Source organism: Passer domesticus, chromosome 4, assembly GCF_036417665.1.
Source record: "Passer domesticus isolate bPasDom1 chromosome 4, bPasDom1.hap1, whole genome shotgun sequence".
NCBI lineage: Eukaryota > Metazoa > Chordata > Aves > Passeriformes > Passeridae > Passer > Passer domesticus.
In genome coordinates, this window is record NC_087477.1 from 44,654,106 (window position 1) to 44,680,289 (window position 26,184).

Sequence of the window (26,184 nt, forward strand, 5' to 3'; positions counted from 1 at the left end):
TTTTAATAAAATCAGCAATATCTCAATATGGAAAAAGAGTATAAGAAATTGATCTAAAAAGAGAAGTAACTAAAAAGGTGAGGAAGAGTAAAATGTGTTACTTAAAAAGACTCAAGCACATCTTTAATAGTAAAGCTAAATATTTCATTAGGGAAAGTCAACTTGTCACATAAAAATATTTTGCTGTACTACAGTTGTCCTCATGCTTTGCTTGCTAGGAACCTTATGCATCAGGTCTACATAATATATGACAAATGATTCCACAAAATCAAAATTGAACTTGTAATGAAGATATATATTGCACTCAGCAACATGAAGGAATAACCAAACTGTCCAAATACATTCTGATAAAGAACATTCCAAAAGTCATTATGTTGTTTTATGTTTTTTATCAAGTATTTTATAAAATCATAGGAAATTAACTAAATTATTAAGGAATAAAGAATCCTGGTGAACAGATAAGGAAAATACAGTTTTCTGCTAGAGAGAACTTTACCTTCAGATTTTAAAGTCACACTGCAAGCTTTCCTGCATGTGATAAAATCACAAAATACAGCAAAAGTCATGTCAGTTGTTTTCTTTACTATTCAGTACACTTCAGGGTCACAGATGAGTTTAAAATGCAGTAGTAAGCACTTTGATGCTAAGGATCTTGAGAGAATAACGATCACATGGAATGAAGCTGACTGGAAACACTGTTCTAGCAAGAATCAGATAATGTAACAGATTTTTATTAGAAAATATAAATTTGTTGGAAAAAATTCTCCATGGGAAGATATTCACTTGAAAAAACTGACCAGATAAAGTGGTTGAGACTGTAATAGACAGTAGCCTGATTTTTGCTGAGGACACAGGATACTAAAACAGTTCACATTTAAAATACTTGAAGGCAATAAAATTTACTGAGGGTAAAAAGCCCCTTGGCTCTGAACAAGTTGCAATTCTGATAAGTCTCAATTCACTGTCACTATAAAATTTTGATTCACTTCTGAAACTGAAGAGGACCATCAACTTTAGTCAAAAATTTGTCCAAGCTTGAGTATACTTTTGATTTTCCCCATATTGGGAAAGTCTTCACCATATGTCTCTGACATAGTGCAGGGCCGTACTGTAAAGTAAAAAAGTCCCTTCACAACTTGCTCTTCATCAATACTATTCACAGTGATGGGACTCAGTAGTATAAAGCTTCTTAATCCACCTAGAGTTAAGATTTAACTATATAAAAATCTGACAGCACATAACAGAGTACAGAAGTCTTATAATCTGTTCAGAGACCTCATCTCTTCCATCCTCATGGAGTGAAATGAGTATTCTTGCTGGTGTAATTCCAGAAAAAGAAAATGATGAATGCTACTCATTCTGCACTAATACTCATGCACATCTCTCTTCTCTACTATCATTTGCAACACTTTAGAACAGAATTTTGTCTTGTTGCTACTAAAGTACAGAAGCTAGAACTTCTTTCTTTTCATTTTTTTTTACATTTCTACTATTCCAGCTTTAAATAATTATATCTTCTGAATGCCTCCTGCTATTTCTCCTGAGATAGTTTTTAAAAAGTACAAAATATCATCACCCACCCAAGGATGATTCTAGTAAAGGTAAGAAAGAAATTTAACAGTTTTTTGTTCCCCAGAGAACACCACGTGACTGGAGCTGTTTTTACACAGTAGTGTAAAAATAACATATCAACACCACAGAATAATAGCGATGCTTCATAAACTATATGGTGTTATTATAAAGGTACTGTATGCAAACTTACATGGGATGACTTTCTAAAAAGTTTATTTAATATAGCCAAGCTCCATTTCATATAAATCAGTAAGAAGGCAGAATTAAGCCACGTTAATGTAAACTTATTTCTCTAAACACTAGGCAGTCTCCTGGTCACTGCAGGGAAAGAAAGCAATTCACATCACTTTGTGCATCAACAGGAAACTATCCATGTAGGTCACCCATGCTCCAGGGAACAGGTGGAAGCCAAAGGGGAAAGACAGGCATATAAACCCTTTTGGCTAATGACTAATTTGAATTAAGTGTTTAAAGCCCACAAGATTCAGTCCTGAGATATATGAAAAAAATTAGTTTTAAGGTCCACATATTTACTTGCATAAGGGTTAAGATTCAATGTCTTAGACACTTTTCTGTTCAAATCCTGAGTACCCTACACATCTAAAGTGTTCTCTGTGGAAGGCACAGTCCTCACTCTGCAGAAAAAAAATTTATGATCCACCTTGCTTTCTTCCATGTCTTTTATGAACTTACATAATTTTCTTATTGAGGAAATTACAATCATTTTCCTATATCTAGTAAGAACAAAAAATAAAGAGTGTAGATTGCTCTTTGAGCCATCAGCCTAATGAAACTTGTATTCCCATTGTCTTCTGTTTCTCAGCACTGTCTTTGCATTTTTCTTTTCCTTGCCCTAAATTTTTCTCATATTTTACAGTAAATCTATATCTCCTATAACATACTACCAGATAATAGTCACAGTGTAAGTTGAATAGACCAAATAGGCAAACCAACTGACATGCCAGCATGTATACAGAGGTTAGTTAGCCTGACAATACTTATGTGCAGCACAACTTGAAAATATCTTTTCTCTCTGTGAGATTCTAATTAAGTAGTTAATTTTTCAAAGTTGTTAACTGGGATAAACATGGTAGAATGTATTTCTAAAACTACTAGTTTCTGGTTTCAAGTTGACTCAACCTGATCAATATGCTTAAAAAATTATTATGAGGGGATGGACAGAAGAAAAAAAGGAGAAGATGACTCAGATGATTCTACAAGCTTCCTTTTCTAAATAACCCAGACTATAAAAGAAGAAAAGGAAAAATACAAGGAATAAAATGGCAGCTAATAAATAGTTAATTATGTGCTGAGTAGGAAGTATTTGATTTACCTTTGGACAGAGCTGATAGTTAGGGTAAGAAAACAACTTACCCTACAACAAGAACACAACAAAGTAGAATGACCATCAGGAGATTTATTAGAGTGAGAGTGATTCAAAATAATTTTAATGCTACCTAAAATTCATCCGGCAGTTAAACTCCTTGTGCTAGGTCTATAAAACATCTTGTAAATAAACACATTCCTGATGCTATTAAATACCTTCACTGCAGTCATCAAAGGCAGTCAGCATCTTATACATGCAAGATGAGTTCAAGTTAATGTTATCACTGGATTTCTTTGCCTATTTGATTGTTAGATGTATTCACTAGTGCATACATTTTCCTGTCATTTTTCTCAATGTTAATCACCTACAACATTTTTAAATAGTCCAAAATTCCGTATCAAAAATAAATTCTTAAATTTTACAGACATTTATGCACTTGCTCACTGCAAGTGTGAGAAGGTCAGAGCTACAAAAATAAAATCCTCTTAAATATGCAATCCTCTTAAAACAGATTTTTGTCTATAAATTTTGCTTGAATCACAGATGACTTCTATGTCAATGTTCATTTTATACATGTTAATATGACAGTGGAAAAAAATGAAGAGTTCGTGTGCTAAACATTAAAACCAAAATTTTAAAGCCTGAAATTGCAGATGGTTTAGATTTGCTATACTAAAAGTCATGTGCTGTCCTGAAATCTCCTTCATCCCATCTTCAGATTCTTCAGCACAACAATAGAAAACACTTCCAATCTTTGCAATTTCTCCTCAGGGCTAGAAGTGTCCCTTTTTCTCTGTGGTCCTGTCACAACCAGGCTTAGGGGTGGATCTCTGCTCTGTAATCACAGTGGAATTAACACCTCCTTATGTAAAAACACGGAAGCAAATCCACAGTTATCATGGTAAATCACAGGACTCGGAGATACCACAGCTAAAATATTGTTTCAGTGAAAATGCCAGTCTCTCTGTTTTCTCTACTTTCATTCTTAATTTTGTTGGGTTTTTTCAGAGCCTAGAAAATCTGGTAGCAGACAGACTTTTCAGACTGCTGCCTATAGTTGTGTGATGCATAAGTGCACTGAACACTTCAAGTAAATCAACATCACAGTAGCCATGTTACTGAGGAGTGTAAGCTCCTTTGCTCCTAATAACAAGGATAAATTTTTGCTGCATGACACCTTGGAATGACTACTGCTACACAAAGGCTCAGTGGATTTTGGAAATGAGAATGTTTTCTTTCTTAGGTTGCAATTTCTTATTTAAAATGCCCTAGCTACAAATACTAAGTGCATGTTTCTGTTGAAAACTCACCTAAAGAAATCCCAGTATGTATTAAGGATGATCCAGTTCTCCAGTTTCAGGGATTTAAAAAAAAATAATAAATTTATTTTTCTGCAATAAGGAGATAATGTGAAAATGGGGAGGGGGGTTCTTCTTTTTTGGTTTTATCTCTTTTAGTTTTAAGCATATGTAATTTTCATGAAATAGTTTACTCACATTTTCACCATGTTTAACTAAGGAAAAAAAAAAGCAGAAGGGCAACATCTTTTAAAAAAAACCCAGTACCGACACTCAAGGCATACGCCTCTCAAAATTTTTCGTCTTCTATGGACAGTGTAGATAGATGGAGAATGAAAGGAAAATTACTTCTAGCATAGCAGATAAAGCATAAAATTCCTATTAACTAGAAAATGTGGCATAGAAAGTTCATTTCCTGTTTTGGTGGATAATGTGACCAGCTCCGAGAAAAAAAAAAAAAAAAAAGGAATTAGTACCATATAAACACACATTAACTATTGAAATGAAAGTTGTTGTTATGATTTGCACAATATCCAATCCAATTTTAGCTATAAGAAATTATATAAAATGAGATTTGGAAAGAAAATCACTGCTCACATACCTTCAGTCTTCCCCACTGTTTTTCATACTACTAAAACTTTGAATACCAATAGGTATTATAGATATGTTATAGATGTGCTTCAGAAAAAGGTATGAGGTCAGAGTTAAGCCAACAGGAGCATATACCTCATTGTTCTCATATGCCCTATATTCACTAAACCAAAATATTTTATGTGTTCTGAAAATAATTGTTTTTCATTTCTTATAGCTGTCTCCCTAAAGTCAAGAATATAAAGATAAACTGCTAGTAATGTAGCCATATTTACAACACCTGAGATAGAATGCAAATATTCAGAATACAAGTTCCTTGTTATTAGACTCTTGGCACTGCTTTGTGTCAATATCATTACTGTATCTACAAAAATGCCTTTAATTTTTTGAGCCTTTTCTCCCTTGTCTGTGTCCTCTAAGGCAATTGACAGTTGTATTGTTTTGGGTTTGGTTTTTTTTTTTTGGTGTATATAAATGCACTTCATATACAAAACTAAACTCTGAAAGAGAGAGCCTGATACAGGCTTGTTGTTTGATTGTTAACAGAGGAATTCATAACAGAATTTGAACTGTGATCAGCCTGAGTTATACTGTCTTCCACTAGAATTTCAATTTTAACCTTAGATAGTTTGGACACATAAAAACTGCCTCTCTTCTCTATCACAGAGTGCCACATTCCAGAACAACAGAAATATTGAAATAGATTCCCGCTACAGAAATGAAAAATAAACAAATATGAGATTCATTTCCTCATGTTGAAGGCTGTTTGTCATATTAAGCAACTTCAATATGAATGCAATCATCCTCCTGCCTATTGGCATAAATCTAGTCCTTCTTTTGCACATTCACCTGTAGATTGAACTCTAGATTCAGTGAAAATTTAATACCTTAAGCATATAGCTTGATTACATAAGTTTTTAATATCTGTTCATGTCTCTAAATTTCCAATTTCTAATATTTCTTTTTTTTTTTTCCTCTCCAGCAGAAACTAGAGATGCCCAGGCAAAATTATATTGTGGACAAATAATACAACTTGTAGCATTCACAGGCATCTAAAGCTGTAATAGAAATGTTTAACAATAGCACAGGCATTTCCTATTGTAATTAGACATTTCAGCCATGTTCAGCTGAGTCAAGTAAGACGACTTTAAGTAACTAGAGATGTCTTCCTCAAGATCAAACCCAGATTTTTTAAATCACTTTTTTTGCAATTTTTTAAAATTTCTGAATAATAAGCATGACACCGCACCAGCTTTAGACTCTACATGTGTTCATTCATGCTAGTTTGATTATTTAATGATTAATTTCTATTTTGTATACTATTTTTGGTCTGTGTATCTTAACATTGTCTCCTCCAACTAAGGAAATATTAAATAGAATTGCCACCCAGTAGGCTTGCCCTAGATAAACAATAGAAAATCCCTGAACAGATTAGTGGTTTACAAATGCTTTAATGGTTTCCTCTGAGACAAGATTCTGGACTCCTTTATTGCAAGCAAGGATTACAAATGTAATCTCATACTGGGGCTAGCTCTCTAGTTCAAAAATTCTGCTACCAAAACACTAAAATATCTGTTAGGGACAGAAGAATATGACTTGTGACCTACCTTGTGTGTATAAGTCAGTAGGGTGCTTTCATATGTTCCATATATAAGGAAACATATATATTTCAATAAGAAAAGCTGACAGAAAAAGTACAGAAGTCCTCAGAATAAAGCTCTGGAGGACATTAAAGATGTACAGTCAAGGCCTGTGAAGCAAAATATAATTTTTTCAGAGATATGAGATTTCCCTATGAAAATCTGATTTTATATGCTTCATGTAAAATATGTATGGTTATTTAGTGCCAAAAATAGACACAAAGTCTGTAACTCCAGTAGAACCCTTGGAGCATGAAGTAGCTACAGAAGAGTACTGCATGGACTAAAACTAATTTCTGCATCTTTGACTACTAGATTGTAATACAGATGTTTAGATCATGCATACATGAGGGAATCTTCAGTACACAGATAAATGTGGAACAATATAATTTGCTATCCCCTGCATCAGCCGAATGAGTTAGCATTCAAGAGTGTATTAAACTAGAGGAATTAAATTAATTGTGGCAGCTCACATGTATGAAGGAAGCTCAGTGGTTGTTCTGCTGCCTGAAAGTTTTTTTTTTTTTGCTCTTTCAAGGTATTTTTTAAGGGTACAGGATGGCAGCTGCTAAAACACAAAATGTTTGCAGCTGCTTCATGAACTCAATACCACAGATCAGAACTTTACAACAAGTTCTGATCAGACCTTGTTGGCAAATAAGCCATGTAAGGTCTGAGTTAAAACAAAAAAAGTATCTGCTAAACTACAGGGTCAAATTGTCTCTCACAGCCTTGCCCATCTTGCTTACCTGTGTTATGATCTAACTTCAATAGTGAAATCAGTAGGATCTGACTCAGACCTCTCACATCCTAGAACATTTAAACCTTTACATGACAAACACAAGACTATAATCTTCATTTCAGAAAGTGACTCCTGCCCAGTGTTGGTCAGAGTGAGGGTGGTCAAGTCTTTCTGAGTAATCTACTCAAAATCTCTAGTTGTAGCCTTTGATAGACCCAAATTTATGTTTTATTGCCAGACTATATAATCAAATTTTTAAACATTTTAATTACAACCATAAAATTAAGTTTTTCCAATGAGATTAGTCAGATTTTTACTTATCTGTGGATGATTTACAATTCTTACAGGCACTTATCTATCTCACTGATGTTTCATTCTATCAAATATTTTTGGTCTCTCATTGCTGCTCCTAAACTGGCTGCTGTATTTTGACATCATAAATCAAAGACATGAAAATATTTCAAGCCCAGACAAACTGGAAAGCTTTTTCACTCAAGCAACTATTGTAGTGAAAAAGATATAAGCATTTATCCAAATACACAAAAATAATTTTAATGACTACTTGATGTCCTACTGTAATTTTAGCAATTTTTTTCATAAGTCTAGTTCTATTTTTTAGAAATACACATAAATCTGTGATGCATATTATACTCTGCTACTAGTATGTACTGTAAATTGTATACACACACAGTTTTAGCTCATAGAAAATAGAGCTTTTGTTATTAGGTCTTTTCTGGAAGTCTTTAAAAAGTTATGTTACACAAAAGAACAAAATAGATCTAAACCACATTATTTGCTTAGTGCTGCTATGGACATTTTAATAACTGAGTGTTACAGATAAAAATTCCATTGGGCACCACTGAAAACTTCCCTCCAGCAGCAATTCAGATCTTAGCTTTTGCTTTTGAAATGTTGCAGCAAAGGAAGATACTTTCTTTTTCTGTATAGCTTTACATACAGAGAATATAAACATCAGCTTAACCCTTGCGTAGATGCTTGAAAATCTATATGCACAGAAGATTTCCTCAGAAAGCTTCCACAGGAGCATAAATTATATCTCTCCTGTAAATCTCTTTCACATTTACAGGAAGATGAGTTTTGCTTAAGTCTCCTAAGGAATGCAATCCTGTAAACCTTGGTCTTACCTATTAAAAATCATATTTCCTTGTCATTTGGCATCTTTTTAATTTGTAACACTGTGTCAAAAGCATTAGACAGCACAAAACTGTCTATTCAGCAGTGTCAATAGGATGTAAGTTCACCAGTCATTTGGCATCCAAAAAGCAGCTTCTACACATTCTGGTTTCTCTAAGTTTCCCACTCCCTTAATGTTGAAATGATTTTATTCAATATAAAATTGACATCTCCAAACAATAAGCTCAGAAAACCAAGTTACGATAATTAAATTCAAATGCATTATTTCCTTAACTTGAATATCTTTTCAAACATTTATTTTGCTAGTCTGTTAGTCAGTTGTTAAAACATTTCAACTTTTCACAAATGTTAAAAATGTTGTTAAAAAAAGACAAAAGTTTTCTAGCTTTTCTTTATAACTTTCAAACACAAAAGCTTGCTTGGATTTAAGGGCTTTTATTGAATTATTTTCAACAGAATTTTCATAGTACTGTTTTAAAGTTTATAAATTATTAAAGAAAAGAGAAATAAAGAAAGGAAAGGAAAACAAGGCTTGCTTGCCTGGCATACAATTGTGAGGTTCTGCATTTCTTATAGTGCAATGGATAAATTTTCATTTATATTCATTTTTTGCTTGTATTTTAGATTAATAAAATTATTACTTATATAGGAAAAAAACCCTAAATCTACCAAAAAGGTAGAAGTGCTACAGATTTTAGCTCATTGGTTCATCCAAAAATTTATGTCATTTTGATTAAGCTGCAAACATTTTGGCAATAAAGTGACTTCTGAAGTTCTAAAAACATATGAGATGTGACCAACAGAAGTACAAAACACATTTTTGATGCAACGGATAATTTATGCCAAATCTCTTCAGTGTGGTAACACCACACTGGAAAAGCTCAGTCAAAATTCCATGCTCAAATTCACAACTAAAGTATGCACAGCACATTTTTTAAAACACGACTACTATAAAAGAGAACATCAAGCATTTTGATATCCCTTTAAGACATTTGTATGTGAATGTGCATGTCAGACACATGGCTCTCTGTCAAAACCAGCATATGATGGTATGTGCAAACTGGAACCAAGGTAAAATAATAGTAATAATTTGTAAAAAATTATTACTAAAAAAAGGTAGGTAGTGTTGTTCCATATATTAATTACAGATCTCTTATTAAAACACAAGCAGAAAATATATTTTTAGTACCAAGGAATTAGCTAATACATGTTTATCTTTGAATAAATACCAGTTACTATTCAGACTACCTTTTAAGCAAAAACTTAGTCAAAAACTATTATTCCATTGAAAGCCAAAAAATATACTTCGATTTTTTTAATTTGTAACATACATGTTTACAGGTTTCAAAGTGAACAGATAAAACATACTCTGCTAAAGCTTGTAGTTGTATAGCTGAAGGGAAGAAGCAGATCAAATCCAAGTGTATTGCATATTTTGTTACCTGAATAATGTAAAGCCTACAAACTAGTTATCAATTTTTCAGATAACATAAAATAGAATGGTTTATTTTTTCATTATATGAATTTCATTATTTAGTAGAAGAAAATGACTGTTCCATTATTTATCATTTGCTGTTTATTTATTTAGTATAGGGGTAGCCAAACATTTTCGACCCAACAGCCAAAAAAATCAGTTTGATATTGTTCAAGATGACATTCTTTCTAACTTCAGAAAAACATGTCAAAATGTAAAATGTGAACAAAAAAAGAATAAGGGATATCCTGCTCTCCTGCTCTTGGGACAACAAAATAGAATCAATGAAACAGTACCCACATGAAAACAAATATTATGAAACTATGGAATAATTACTAGTGAGAAAATAGTTATGAGAGGAATGCACCAAAATAAGGAATTTCTGTGTGCTTTGTAAAGCTGAGTGGAAAAACTCTCCTTATCTAAAATATTTCTGAATTTCCATTGTGAAACTGGCTTTCAGTTTGTTTTACACATGACATGACAAAGTTTCTGAAATCAATACATAAGCACGGGTACTGAAATGAATACAATGTGTATTTCAAGCTCATAGTCATGAACCTCTGTGGAAAGACCAACAGACTAAAGGCTCTGACAAATTCAATTCATGCAATATGAACTTCAGTTCCTGCTTCTGAAAGGCCTAGCTTATCCCACAGAGTTCTTGGGAATAAAAGAAACACTAATTACTGATGGCAGACAGATACTGCAAATAAAGGTCATTTTCAGTAGCTGGCTGTATTACAATGTGCTCCACAACTCTGATAGAACCAAATATTAATATGGCATGAGTACGCCTTCAAATTAGAGGATGTACATCCTATAGACAGTTCTAAATTTAACATTATTTTTGCAGCTTGTGCTGCTGTGTATTGTGGCTGATAAACTGCTCTTGTTTATTTTTAATTAGAAAATAAAAACATATGTAGCCCCTAGGTTCGCCTGCTCTCTGAGTTAGAGAAGAGCTTTTCTCTCTATTTCTTAAGTGGAAAATCTTACACTTCAAGAAGTAGCATTACCACAGTCCACCCTGCAACTTAAGTCAGCTTCTCTGGGCCTCCACACCATCTCAAGTTAGAAAACATTCAGGACAGAATAAATAGTCAGGTGTCTGCTAGCTTTCCCTGTATGCATAATATGATTCACCCACTCGATGAAAAGCTCACTAAAGCTCACGAGCCCTGAGTCAAAGACCAAGGAAAAAAATAAGACACAATTAACCAACTTGGTTCACTGGTACCCAGCTTTTCTCTCTTATTTGGAGAATGGTGCCAGAAGAAGTGGCCAGGTCTCCCTCTTACTACCTTAAAACACTTTCCTGGTTGCTCTGAGGTTCAGCTCCATCTTCTACAGACACTGTCTTTGACAAGCAGAGGCACAATTAGATTGGCTAACAATGTTTAACAGAGGGGTATTCCCTTCAAAAGAAAACCTTAAAATGTTTCATAATAAGCAGTAATCATTTCCATCTGCTGTTGGAAGATGGCAGGATCTTTTTAGTCCTTGTTTTTGTGCTAAGCACACCCCACCTCTTCTACCTCAACTTAATCAATGAATTTTGAATTTTTCTATGTGAAGAAAGTAAGAGCATTTTCATGAACTGATACACTCTGAAAAGAGATACAAATTTCTAAATAATTGACCTCTGCACAATATTTCCCAAAGCACAAGGGAGTAATTTTGTAAATGTATTGCTAAGATGCTATGATGGTACTCTGAAAAGGATTTTTTTTTTTTTGCATTTTAATTCTTTCAGAATTATGTGCTCTGGTTTACATCTCTGTCTGCCATCAAAATCAAGCACACCTGCAGAATCCCACTGAAGTCAATCAAATTCAATATATGCATATAAAAATATACCAATACAGAATGTTTTTGACTCTATGGCCTGCAAAAGGTGATTGCACACAAGTTAATAAAATTGTCATATTCAAATTAGGGGGCATTTTAAAATTCCATCTATTAATTTTTAGGCCATTTAAAAATCATTAATCTATTTTGCACTACTCTTTGCAGGGAATCCAATGTTTTTCAGCAACCAGCATGATTCAAAAGCTCTTTAAAAAGTGATATGCAAACATCACATGAACTACAACAGCTTATCTGTGCACACTTAACATTCCTCGAGTTAAAGCATTTTTCAACATTTTTCTTCAAGTTGTCCTTCCAGTGCCCTATCTGAAATTAAAGAACAAAAATTCTAAGCCTGTTTAATTTAGAATAGCAATGAATTAATCCTAATAATGAAATAACTTCAATACAACGTTGTCTTTGAATCATTAGAGGATTTGCAGATAGTATCTTGTGAATGCAAACAAGATAATCACACAAGCACAGATACCAAATAACCCTTTTTCCAAACACTGGTGGGCATGCATATTCAACAAAATGCAAATATTGACTTTTCTGATAGCAACTAGATCAGATTGCTAAGGTGCCTGATGAGACACTGCAATCCCAGTGTGGGAAACAGTACTGACCTTCATGCTCTGCATGGCAAGCCTCTAGCTTGCTTGCATTTATGATTCCCCTAAACTCTGAGCGTTTGCCACAACTGCAAGAATAAAGTAGACATGTGGAAAAGGGCAATCTCAGTCAGCACAGAAGAGCCTAAAAGAAAGTAAACAGGTTTCATGTCTCATATTACCTCTCCAGAGAGACAAGGAAAGGAAGGAATGCCATTTGCAACTGACTGCATATGAAGATCAATGGGCACATAAAACCCTTTTTTTCTTAATAAGCAAGTAGAGGGGATAACAGATCACACACCTTGCACATTCAGCAGTCAGGATGTCCAGCAGGTGTGTTAGAATACAGACCTATGAAAAATGTTAATGCTTTAAAGAGTGTTCATCCAGAATGAGTGCATACAGTCACAGAGAGTCACATAACATGCTTTACCAAAAACTTCCCCAAACATGCTATAAAAACCCAAATTTAAAAGAAGAAATACCTATAATACTGTACATTTAAGTTTGTGTATTTTAATCTTGAACTACATCATACTTCCAAGTTTTGCGTAATCCAACACTTCAATTTGAAGTGGAAATAAAAAAATTAAAGGGAAAAAGTCTAGCATTTCCTGCTACTTTTATTACATTTGCTATAGATTGTATGATACCTCAAAAGGTTTATTTAAAATAAATGTGTTTATCATTTAATAGCATTTAAAGGCAATTAAAGACTCACAAGAAATAATTTTTTTCCTAGATTCTGATTTCTGTTCTGAGATCCTCTTTTGACACATATTTAACTGTATGTCTGTCCTGACATTTTATCTGTACATCTATGAACATATAGATATACTTATATAAGTTTATTAATATATATTTAAACAGGAATATGTTAAACAACCTTAGAAACACTATGTTTAGGCAATATAAATAACTTTATATTTGTATTTCAGCTTTCATCATTCTGTATTACTTCTGCCAATGTATTTCGTTTGTGAAACTCCTAACTCTATGTACTGCTTTTATTTTGAGATGTCAGTTACAATTATAAAGAGTAATAAGATTTTCAGTATTCCTGGGGAAAGAAGGTCAGATTACTGCTAATTAAACCATAGTACAACCTACATATATGATCCTTTAAGCACATAAATTATGATTCTGATACCACAATGTTTTTATTGGATTTTTTCCCTCCATTTGTAATGCATTTTTAGTGGGCAATTATCCTTAAGGCTACAAATCACAGCTTTTATGTTTTATGAGGAAGAATCAATGTGTGCTTATTAGAAAGTTGGTGGCACTTATAATGCAAATGGAAATTTTCTATGCCTTTCTATTTGCTAAAATTCCCTAATCTTTCCTTCCTTCTGAGAGCCTTCATTTAATCAGCTCTACGCAGGACTTTAAAAAGCTAAGGAAAATGCTTGATTTAATACTATTGGATTTATTTATTTCTAAGATAATGAAATGCTTTCTTAAATTTCCATTAAAGTAATGATGCCATGGACTTTTATAGTCTTTTAAAAGAATGAAAACATCAAGATTTGACTGATTATTGCTAGTGGGCCAGCATTCCCAAATGTACATGTGGGTTTTGTGCATAACTCAAATGAAGAAGAATTTGAACCTTATTATTGAGAATTTTTGTTTTGATATCCTGCCAGCATAGCAATCTAAGCCTATGCTTAGGTCTAGACAGGACACCAAATGCTAGAGAAACAAAAATTCATAGCCTGGGCATCATATGTGAAAATAAATCCTATGTGATACAAAGTCCAGTGAGAGCATAAAGAGAAGAAAGAATCCCACTCTGTCATGTTGCCATTGAATATAAGGACACTTGCTTATAGAATGGCATTTAGATGTGCAAACACTCGTGTCAAATCTCTTAGACTATTTAACCAACCATCAGCCATTAGTTTATCAGCCGTGGATTTACCTCTTAATCAGCCCATGTGCAAGAAAATTCTGATAAGTGCATGGACAAAAATCTATCCCACTGTATTTCTTTCCCAGGCTGGGAACTCTGATAAACAGCTTTTTGATCAATAACTGTTGCCTAAACAGCCAAAGGCTTCGCTTTATGTAGTTATGCAGGGCCACACAGAATTGCAGTTTGTTGCTGTCATTGCAATGACACCATATGGATATCCTTCCCATAGCTGAGCAAAACAAAATCTGGCAAACCTTATTGTCAATTATTACAATTTTGAAAGATAAATTTTTTCTGACAGTTGTCTATACATCATATAAACTTATATATAAGTCCTTAAGAATCAGTCAAAATTTACTCTATTATGATTTCAGATAATATTTAAAAAATTAGAAAATATCTGAATCCATATTGATTAGTAAAATACAATTATTTCTTGAAGATTCACAAGACCCTCCAAGGTGATGGAGGAATAGGTCAATTTACAAAAAAATGAGCTTGTAAAGACATGATCCAAACTGAATGTTCACCTTAACTATTTTCACTCAGACTCATGAAGTTCACTCCTTTTCAGAATCTGAAACTGAAAACTATGTGCCCTATGACTGTGAAGAAAGCTAGAAGTTACTTCAAATACTTAATCTCTAATAACCTTTGAAAGTTCAAAGGCATATCCTACCCTTCAATATTCAAGGGAGGTTGCATTTTAAGCCTTACACATATTCTTCCCCAGAGAACACAGATTACTTTCTGCCATGCCAAATCTTGAAAGATATGAATACCTGGTATGAAAAAGGGAGACAGAGCTTATGCAAAAAGGGGCACAGGTGGGAAAGAACACAGAAAAAGAAGGCTTTAGAGAAAATTATCCAGGCCATGGCTGCACAAATAAAGTTATATTTACACAGGTATGCAAAGGAAATAAACCAGAGCGTTTTATCATAACCTATAAAATGAAACATTTTACCTCACCCTATAAACAGAACACAATAAATGAGTTTTCCAGATAAGAGAAGTCCTGCTTCAGTTTAAAGGAGAAGCTGAGTGACTCCTTGTATCATCTCTCTCCGGCAATTTCCTGAGGTTTTTCTTTCATTAATGCATCACTTTGCATGAACTCAAATAAATTTGTGTACAGGTAAAGCACCAAACTTCCTGCTTAGTTCCACAGAACCAGGGAAATTCCTCCTGAAAGATGTTTCATTCAGTTTTTACTTTATTATTTGCTCATGATCACACATAGCATTTTTAATATCATATTAATTCATGCAAAGAGGAGAAAACTGCACATGAAGAAATATCTTAGTGCAGACAAGAAGTACTGCCTCTTGTTTAAAATAATCTACCTAGCTTTTCATTTCAGGAGTTCCATGCTTTTTTCAAGCGTCTGTATCAACAAGCTTTCAAAGTATCCCATTCTGCTAGGAAAAACAAACTATGTTCTTGAGTTTTGCTTAAAAATACTGTGTGATCACTGTAGTAACTCTTCTCTATACATGCTTATGATTAAATTAAATTCAATCTAAAGCATTAATTCCTTCAGCAGTGTATTCAGATCTACATCTCAGTAACTACTGCCAACTTCTTGCCTCCCTTTTTTCTTCCCATAATGCTATTATGTATATCTAAAGAAAAGAAAACAAAACCAAACCACCACCTTTTTTAATAATAGAAAATTATTTTTTACATTTCAGCAAATATTTAATAAGCTAATTTGAAAAATGAAATTTTATTATTAGGAAGAAAGGGTAGAAAGTTGTATTCATTTGCTAAAGATGTACACAACTGCATAATCAAAACAATTATTTAAAACATCTCATATATACATATACATGCATTCACACATATACATATACATATGCATCTACGTATATATGAATTAAGAAGCAAAAAGACATTTGAGTGACTGTGTCCTGTGTTGGCAGGACAACAGGACAGACAAACATCATATAGCCAACCCAGTACAGACTGCAACCTCTGGTTTGGATCCCCTCAGAGGAAGGTATAATAATTACCCACATTTAAACTGCTAGTTAAAATGGATGCATTCATTCCTTGTAAAGTTTCCTTAGAAACACTAGACTCTTAAGCATAATCTAAACAGACAGCTGGGTCCACCCTTTATGATAATGTGCCACGCAGCTTTATGAATCTGACCTTTGGAAACAAATGAGGAATTTTATACTGCCCCACCATAATTGTTAGTGACAGGCGTTTTAGCAGTCTGTAATTTGCACTCCACTGTAACACCTACTTTCAGTTATGATGTAAACCTTAACAGGATCTGACACCATCAATCATGTCCTGGTGTTTAAGGCAAGCGACAAAAGAGCGTGCTTGGAGTAAACTAGAACATGACCTTAATGATAATGAAACATATCTACCCTTGCTATTCAAAGACAAAGACAGAAAATGAATACTGTAATTGTCTCAATCAGCATCTGAATGATACACAGCCCTGCAATAATTGGGCGTGAGATTTGAGGTGGAAATTGTGTTTAACAGACTCATTTTTCAAGTTTATATAAGTTCTGATTTTCTGTTAAGTTGCTTGCAAGACTTATTTGATAGGAGAAAATATGTTTTTAATGTATAATCAATAGCACTCTGAGGAACACTGTATGAATGCAAAAATTAATTCTGTTTAAGATGGCACGAGTATGGAAATTTCTTCTACGTAACACAAATGTGTCAGGTTTTTTCCACATAAGTGTTCTTAAAAGTTTATGGCCTATAACCACCACAGAAAACCTACATGTAAGTTATGTTGATAGTTATCAGTGTTATAAATATGCAATAAAAATCAATGGCCTCATACCTGAATGAAAAAGATAGCTATTTACAGGTATTTATAAAAAAAAAATATATAAATTAAATAGAATTTATTTCTGAAATACCAGTATTTATTCAGATCTTTTGCTTCTGATTGCTATGTATTCCTCCTCAACTTCACTTTTCTTTCATGACAACCCTTTCTCAACTTTAAATACTTCTGTATGAATAGTCTAATTGAATTACTATTTTATATAAACATAGAGATAATACTGAGATCTACTGATAAAGCAAGGGTTATGCTATAGGCAAATAAAACACAACAGAAATTGCTTTCTTCTAGTATAAATTCTAATATACATTTTTAGCTATTACATTGTATACTTTTTATTTACAAATAATCCACAAGTATTTAGTTTAATAGCATTAGTATATTTTATGACACACACTTTGCTTTTTGAAAATCTATTCTAAAAGGAAAACTTCAACTTGTTCAGATAGGAAGATTCTTTTGCTTCAACAGTCTGTTACACAAAATGTGAGCTGCACTTTCTATCATTCTCATTTGTTTATTTTTGGTCATAATAATTGCTTGCTACATCACAAGTAGTGTGAGATAGCCTGCTCCACCTGGCTATTATATGCCAAATATAACTAAGATATCTGTGGTGCTGATACAAATCGTATTTTGCTCTTCATTATGAGAATGAAGGTTCTAACAAAGGCATAGGGTAGACAAAAAAAAGTAGATAATACTTTAAAACAGCTAAGCTTCACAGGAAATGACCCATTTTACATTCAGATTTCTATTGTTAGCATTATCAAAGGAATATTCACTACATGTGAGAAACATGGCATGCATAGTCTACAGACACTGCACTAATGTATATATATCTGTATTAAAGGATCCAAGAATACTTTTTCTGTGAGTTTAGTGCAAAACTTCAAGAGCCCAAGAGCTAATTCAAATTACCTTTTATAGCCATCTGTGACTAATGTACCTCTTTTAAGATGAAAGAGGTAAACTAAAGCCATTATTGAGAATACATTGTCTCAAGCACAAAAAAGAATTTTAATATATAAAACTACAAAGCTTTTAGCATTAATTTTTAACTTTAAAACCTCAACATTATTAATAATAAAATAATAGGCTAACTTAAAGTCAAGTCACATTAATTAGCTCTTCTCAGCCTGCTCCTGGAACAACACAAGAAATTACCCAAAATATTTTCATTATAACATTCAAGTTAAACAGTAGCTTCTCTTACATGGAAGCTTAAAAAAAAAATCAAACTGTATTGCTATTCAAAGTCTTTTGTGGGTCACACAACATTAAAATTCAGACTACCAATACATTTAAATATAAATAACCAAAATTCCTACATTCATCCTCTGAGTGACTTCTTTAAAGATAGCAAAGTATTAATAGGAATGAATATGTATTCCAGTCAGTATTCAGCACTCCCCTCCCCTGCCAGTGCTCAATCTCTTCTCCACTGTATCTGTTCAAGTTAAGTGTTTGTGCACTACAGAGAAAAACTTCATGAATACCACTGAACTTATTCTCTCTTGTCAAGTTCACAATGTCTGCTTTGAAGTAGATCTAATAATTTAACAGAATGCAACTTAAATTTTAGGAGGACACGGATGAATTTTTTTAAAAAAACCAAAACAGGGATACCAATCTCTTATGTTAGCTCTACTATGCTACTACATGCAGAAATAATCATTGTATCTCTTGTTGGAATAGATATATCATATTGGAGAAGAGTTCTTGCCTGGAATTTTGACACAGACCATATTTTTCCCTTCCAAATTTCTGAAAGTAATGAATATTACATATGAGAAGAAAACCTCAAATGTACATTTTCCTGCTGTAAAGCAAATCCAAAGAAGAAAGAAATTCTTTGTATGTATAATTCCTAAAGCAACTTACAAGTCAGGCACGAAGAATTTCATCCTTTTATGAATACAATAGACAGAGTTTTAGAATATTTTTGCTTTCACATTTTCTCCACTATCATCATATATACACTATTACATAAAATATAGAGGATCATTTCTATATAAATTATCAGGCAATACATATTATAATTATACACAATAAATATCAGTAGTTATTTCTGTAATCATTATCAGAATATATGTGCATCCCCCCACAGTTTTAAAAAGTGGCAGAAATAATGGATATGCATTAAAGAAAAATTAAAGACACATCTGATTATTCCAATGGATTTTTTGAATATACAGTGACAGCTGTGAATTTTTGCATAATTTAAATAATTTTTTTCGTCTCATAGCAAAAATGGACTTGGAAACTTTGCAGCCAAGCAGTATACAGTTGGAAGTAACTCCTCTGTGAAAATGCAAACATAATTTGTAACAAAACACTCAAGAAATTCCATATGATACTGTTCCTCCCCTGACACTAACACAACAAAACTGCAGGCAATTTTTCACTAGTGTGGAAAGTAGGTCTGGAATTTATCTTAAGGTAAATGCTGCAATTCTGTAAAATATATGCACCATGTTGTATTCACTTGTTATTACTTTAGCCTTTTTAATTAATTTCTTGACTAAGATAAAGTGTGTTTACCTCAAGATAACAACTGGTGAGGCCATATTTGTGCAGCTTACACTGTTTATGTCCATGGCATTACACTGGTAGCAAGTCTGACTAGGTTATTATACAAATACTGTGCTGCATTGACAGATGGATATCAAAATTGGATTTCAGCATTGTCCAATAATGCTTTGTTTAAAAGAAATAAGAAAACATTTTCATATATCTCTATATGCAGTAGACACCTTGCTCTTAGTGTATACTTTCTGTGTCAGGTAATCACACTGTTACTGAAGATACCACCTAGAACTGATATCTGACACTGATTTACACACTTTACTTTCTCAAAATGAGCTTCAAGTCTGATGAAAAATAAATTATAAGATTAACTGTTATACTAAAATTATTTTCACACATGAAGAAATTTATTTCTTTTAAATGCATTTCATAATCTGACACTGAATTGATTCAGACATTAGCATTATAATTTCTATAAATGTTAATAATGATAAAGCCATTCCAACATAATAATAATAAAGAACACTCCAAAACATTCAGTTAATAACACTACATCTGTAGGTCTTTTGTAAGAAAGGGAAAAGAGAATTATTCAGGTGTAAAACAGAACTGCACTTCTTATGACAATTCTTAAGCAACAAAGAGATTTGAGTTTCAGTTGACCAGGCCATGGAGAAGAACAGAACAGGATAAAGGGGATAGGATTTGGCATACTTACTCCAAAAATACTCACACCAACTCTTCAAAGTTTATTCATTCAGGTAAATTGGAAAATAATGACAAGAAAAGAACTTCAGAACAAACACTGTAGGTCAGATGGGACAACCATTTACCAACCTTTTGCTGCTACACATATTCTCTAAAATACTACATTTTTTTCTGAAACGTAGTGATCTAGTAGAGAAGCTGCCAGAGCATAACAAAATAAAACACTAGTCAGTTCAGTCCAGGAGGATTGCACTTCAAATTCTAACTACAGAGAATTAATAGTGATCTGTTGAAAAACAAATTATTAATAATTTTCTTAATTATTTTAATATCATAATTATACTATTACAATTGTTATATTACCTATAATTATATAATATTTATTATTATTATATATTATAATTATTGCAATATTTTTAATAATGCTTGAGTAGACAAACAGAATCACTGGATACATTACAGAATGTAATGAACTGTATTTTTTGCCAGAGTTAATGGTTTTAACATGACAAAGGATGCTGGTATCATGTATTCTGTATCAGATCATGCATAGCTTTGTCCATTACCAAAAGTAATAACAGCCAGACATATCACAGAAAAGATCTAACAGTTTGTTCACCCACTGGCATTTGAGAGTATCTCCAGACACAATTTCACTTTTACAAGTTACTATTCAAAGAAGGCCTTACTGATTTTGTCCTTTAAATTCTCTAAACTAAAATTTCTCAAGCTTTTTTTTCATTTCTTCTTGTCTTACTTTCATCAGTGCATAGAAAAAGATTACACCAATCCAGGATTTCAGAAAAGGAATGTTGTGAAGGTATGCTAACTATTTAAAGACGAAAAAGCAAGTAAGATATGCAGGTGATGCCTATATAATTTCCTCTCTAATTTTGGTAGCTAAAGATTATAAAAGGAACAGATGTTTCTTAATGATATCAGAGGAGTCTGGCAATATGTTCATAATCATAGATAATTATGGTTTTGAAACTAATCTGTGAGTCAATAATGGTTTTACATTCAGATTATTAAGGTAAGCATAAAGTGAGAAGTATTGAGTACAATTAGAAACTCAAGTTGTAATTAAAATTATGTCAGTCAAAATTTTCTAAATGGTTTAATTTTGAGCATTAGTGATGTTCAAAGCTCAGATCAATAGTATCTAGCAAATATTTTAAAAGAATCCTATACAGCTAGTATGCTACACCTATACAGGGGCTCTTAACTAAAGTAAAAAAATTTCCAAATTAATAAATTATTTCCATGCATATTTTGAAAATGTTACGAAAAGTGCATATTTTCCAAATCTTAGTTGGAGCACTTGTTGTATCTTTGAAATGTGCTCTTTAAGTTGCTGGAACTATTAGGCAAAGTTACACTACTGTTTCATTGCTCAATATCAACACAAAAGCAGCCTTACTCTCAGCCTAAATTCAGAAATTTTTCTGATTTTGCTGGTGTTTTTTTAGAAAGATATTACACATTGTTTCTCTATACTGGAATCAAACTTTTAACTATAAAAAAAAAAGTATTGTACTGTAGTTCAAACTATTACTAAGCTTAGGGACTGATCTGAAATGCTACCAGTTGACTGAAATATTTTTGTGGCTCATCATTTCCTGTGTGCCAGTGTTTTTTCTGTGAAAAAGAATTGAGATCCCTTTAAGGTTTGGCATATAGTTGAAATGGGTCAACCTTCTGGTACTTCAGAAGTAACATTTTTTCAGAATAATGTTGTCATAAACTAGTTCAACTTTAAAGTTTATAATGTTATTTATTACAAGCACATTAGTGTCTCTAAACTCAAACATAGGCTGGGAAGAAAATTCTTCACATTGCTTAAATGTAACAATTTCTGATGTTTCCAAATCATCACAAAAATTATCTATTTTATCTTCCACTATATGTTTGGAAATAAAACATTCTTTTGTCTGAAGGAGTTAACACTGGAAAAGAAAGGTAAGGAGGGTCAAATGGGACTTCAAACCAGCAATTAAAAGTTAGCAAGGTTTGGTTGGTAATTGCCTTGTTATTTCTTTCATATTATAGAAGTGTTATAAAACTAATTTCAATTGTATTTTCCCTGGTGATAATCATTTTCACATAGAAAAAAATCTTGGAAGCATATGGAAGTTTGCCAACATACATTAAAACTGTAAAATGTTAACATAGTGTTTTACATAAAAGCAGTGTTGCTTTTCTCAAACAGTGTACAAAAAGATCTGTTACCTGTTAAGTAAAACTAGAAAAAGAATATCACAGATCAGAAAGAGATGGGACTAGTGTCAGAACAGAGGGTGTTTGAGTATTGGCTTCTATTCTGGTGTGACTTAGAGGCTGAAAACAGAAGCAACAGATGGGAAAAACAAACAGATCAGAAATGTATCAGGAGAAAAAAAAATACTACCGAACAATAAAAACATACTTACTAAAATAAAAATAGGAAACAGATGTATTTTACAGCAGTTTTTTATAAATTAGTTAAAATCAAAAATTCATAGGTATTTATAATGTAATAAAAGATACAGAATGCTTCTTTATACTAATATATTGATCCTGCTGAAGTCAAAAAGCATTTGAATTGAATTCTGCTGCAATATCCTCCCCTCTTAAAAATACAATCTAATGAAATTATTATTAATAAAAATTAGATACTGAACTACTGGCTTCAACAGAAGTTACAAGGCACAACAGAGACATCAGCATTTCACTTGGTAACAATGAACTTGCCTTCTGAATTAAGAGGACAACATTGCTTCTGAAAGCATCAGAACTGTTAAGAAACCACAGAAAACTTTTTGTCCTTTTATCATATGCAGTGGCTGATATATGTAGAGTGTAAGGAATATTGTGAGGAACCCATCCCAAGAACTTGAGGAAAATTTACCGCTCTCAGAAGAACATACACAGAGCACAAAACATTTAGATATTGCATGTGAACTGCAGTTAATCATTGACAAGACAAATATGCTTATGCTGAAACATTAATTTAGCCTTGTTTCATCTGAACCAACCAGTATTTTAAGTAGGATTTTAAGATTTTATATGCTGTAAGTAAAATAAAAATACCTTTCTGAAACTTTGCGATTACATGGATAAATAACACATGATTCAAAGAATATGAAAAGAGAACGCCACAAAAAAACCTCAACTCAAAATAGTATTATGCAATAAAGTATATCCTTAGATACATGTATGTTTCAAAGACTAGTCTGTGCATAATTAGTCTTCCCGACCACTGAAATCTTCCAAGTTACATTGTCAGTTTAGGCAGAGACAAACAGATCTTGCAGGAAGTTCCGTAGGTTAAATATTTCCTCGAGTGATGGTACAGATAGAATTATAACAATTTTGTGCAGCTCAGCACCAACAGCACTGCCTAGCTGAAGAAAATGTTTATTTCCCTTCAAGTAGAGTTTAATGGGTTCCTTTGGTTGAAGGTGTGAACACTTCACAATCCTTTGAAAATTGTTTCCATGGTTAGTTCACTAAATTAACAGCTAATGAATAAGATGGGCATTCCCATCCAGCTCATGACTTCGTTCCTACTTTTACTTGTTGCTCACATACATACCGTGATGACCACCTCACAGCATGGGGTGGCATGTGTGAAAAAGACTGTCAATCATCATATACAACTGACATAAATCATAAAAATCCACAAAGAATGGCCCATTTCAGAATTCTTCAGTATTCACAAATAATTTATTCCTGTAATCTGATCACAGTTGTCACAGTCTTTTTCATCATTTGTATTAAGCCATCAGACAGGAAAGCATTTTGAAAAATACATCATGGATACACTCACTAGATCTAGAGAAGATTCATCTTTACATTGTATTACCCCTGAAAAGAAAATTATAAATCACAAATGGGTTGAAAATAAAGGGAATTTTTTGGTTCAATTATTTCTCCCATGCACACTCTTCAAATGAAGGACCATAGGTCATTCAGATGATGTAAATTATCATATCATTATAAACAATCTAATTGTCCTGACACAACTCCAATCAACCATCAGCTTTAGCTTGCCTTTAGATGCTTGTGTTTATACTCCATGTGAGAGAAATCAAGAAAATTGAGATGAATGAGTACTGTGATACATAAATAACTGAATTAAGAACAGCTAACTCAGGTGATATGATTACACATTGCTTCCTAAGGTAATAAAGATATATGTTGGTTTGTCACTTAATTCCCTCCTCTCTTTGCAACATTTAATTGTCACTCTTTCTCCTATCCTCCCTTTGTTTCCTATTGAAAGTTATCGCATATCCTATCTCTATAAAAAACTAAAATATCAAGAGAACAAGCTTTGCCACCTTTGGCAATTTTGCTTTTCATTGCTTGCTTAGCAATTTTTAATGAAGAGGTTTGGACATTCTGTCTCTTAACAGACTTTATATTAGGAAAAAAAAAGGTGTGAAATCCACATTTGAGTTTTGGAAGTCTTGGTATCCGTGAAAAAAGTTTGCTTCTGGATATTCTATTTCACACAGTGCTTAGCCACTGGCAAAGAGTAAGGTGCAGTGAAAATATAAATTGTATGCAAAAACCACCCACAACAGTTGTTTTGCAAGGCAACCTATTAAAGGCATGATTAATTTGTGAACAAATTGGAATCACACCCAGATTCAGATTTACTGAATGGAAAGGGAGAAGGTAAATTGGTGGTACTGATGTTTTATGGAAAACATCAGTAATAACCAATAACCAGCCATAGGCAAGGACATGAACTTGGTGAGAAACTGTGCAGCCCATCCCATCCAAAGCGCAGCAGTGTTGTTCAACTCAGAGTTCCAAAAATAGTAGCTAATATATTTACTTTCTATATTTCAATCCCTTTCCTAAAAATATATTTGTCATTTCAAATACTAAAATACTTAGCAAACAATCCATCTCGATTTTTTTTACCAAAATTCAATGCTACATTTGTGATAATTATAAGAATGTCCACATTTTGAAAACAATTGGCACTTACCTTTATTTCTTGAGCTTTCATGATTCTTTTCCTGCTGCAATTAAGAGCAGAAAAATGTATTAATTGCAGAATTAGTTATCACAAAAATGATAAAATCATAGACATACATGATCCACATGAGAAACTATAGTTCCCCCTCCATCCTGCTCCAAAGTAAAATCAACTACACTTTGCCTGATGCCTAAAGAGTCCTATATAAACCATTTGCAAACTCCTCTAGCATTTTTTACTTTTTTTTTTCCTCCCACAATGACTGGAATTAAGTGCTGGAACACATTACCCAATGGAGCCATGCAGTCTCTGTCACTTGACCTTTGTCTTGGGAGATGCTCATAATCCAATTGCACAAGCCCCTGTAAAACTGGGACTTGTCCCATGATGTAATTTTGAAGCTTGAAAATTTACTCAAGACACTAATCTGCCCCCAAAATTTCAAACTTCGATTTTACACAATATTTGCTCAAAAAGATGCTCTTTATTTTGGGTATTGCAATTTTTCAAATATTTGCTGCTATATACATTTTTGCCAGTAAAAATAGCATTAGGAGTAGGCAAAATGCAAAACACTTCTAAATTTCGTTCCATTAAAAGATAGCTTTTCTTTTACAATTTTAACAAGGAAAGGAAATTACATAGCTTTTTTTCTTTTGCTGCAATTTTTAATGGCCATTTTTAAGCATTTTAGCTTTTGATAACAAAGAGAGTGTTCTGGTTACCCTTTAGTACTAATTACATTGATTTATTTTACCTATATAGACCAAGGATTTGTTATCATTATGTGCTCATAAGAGGTTCATTGAGTCTTAAAAGCATCCAGACTGTACACAGAAATCTATAGAAAATGTTAATACTTCTACACCAACACATATATCCTTTAACAGCATATCTGTTAATATTTTCTAACTCACAGGGACAAAGAAATGTTTAGTTAATATTAACTTAAGCATAAGGCCATCT

General features: G+C 32.9%; 1 protein-coding gene across 3 annotated transcripts in view; it reads right to left on the reverse strand.

Annotated features, from left to right (window-relative positions):
• Positions 1 to 26,184, reverse strand: part of FSTL5 (follistatin like 5) — a 368,231-nt gene that overhangs the window by 198,474 nt on the left and 143,573 nt on the right. For all 3 annotated transcript variants that reach the window (XM_064417538.1, XM_064417536.1, XM_064417539.1), the window contains one exon: positions 25,228 to 25,261. In XM_064417538.1, the coding sequence (XP_064273608.1) occupies positions 25,228 to 25,261 (34 nt within the window). The remainder of the gene's footprint in view (positions 1 to 25,227; positions 25,262 to 26,184) is intronic.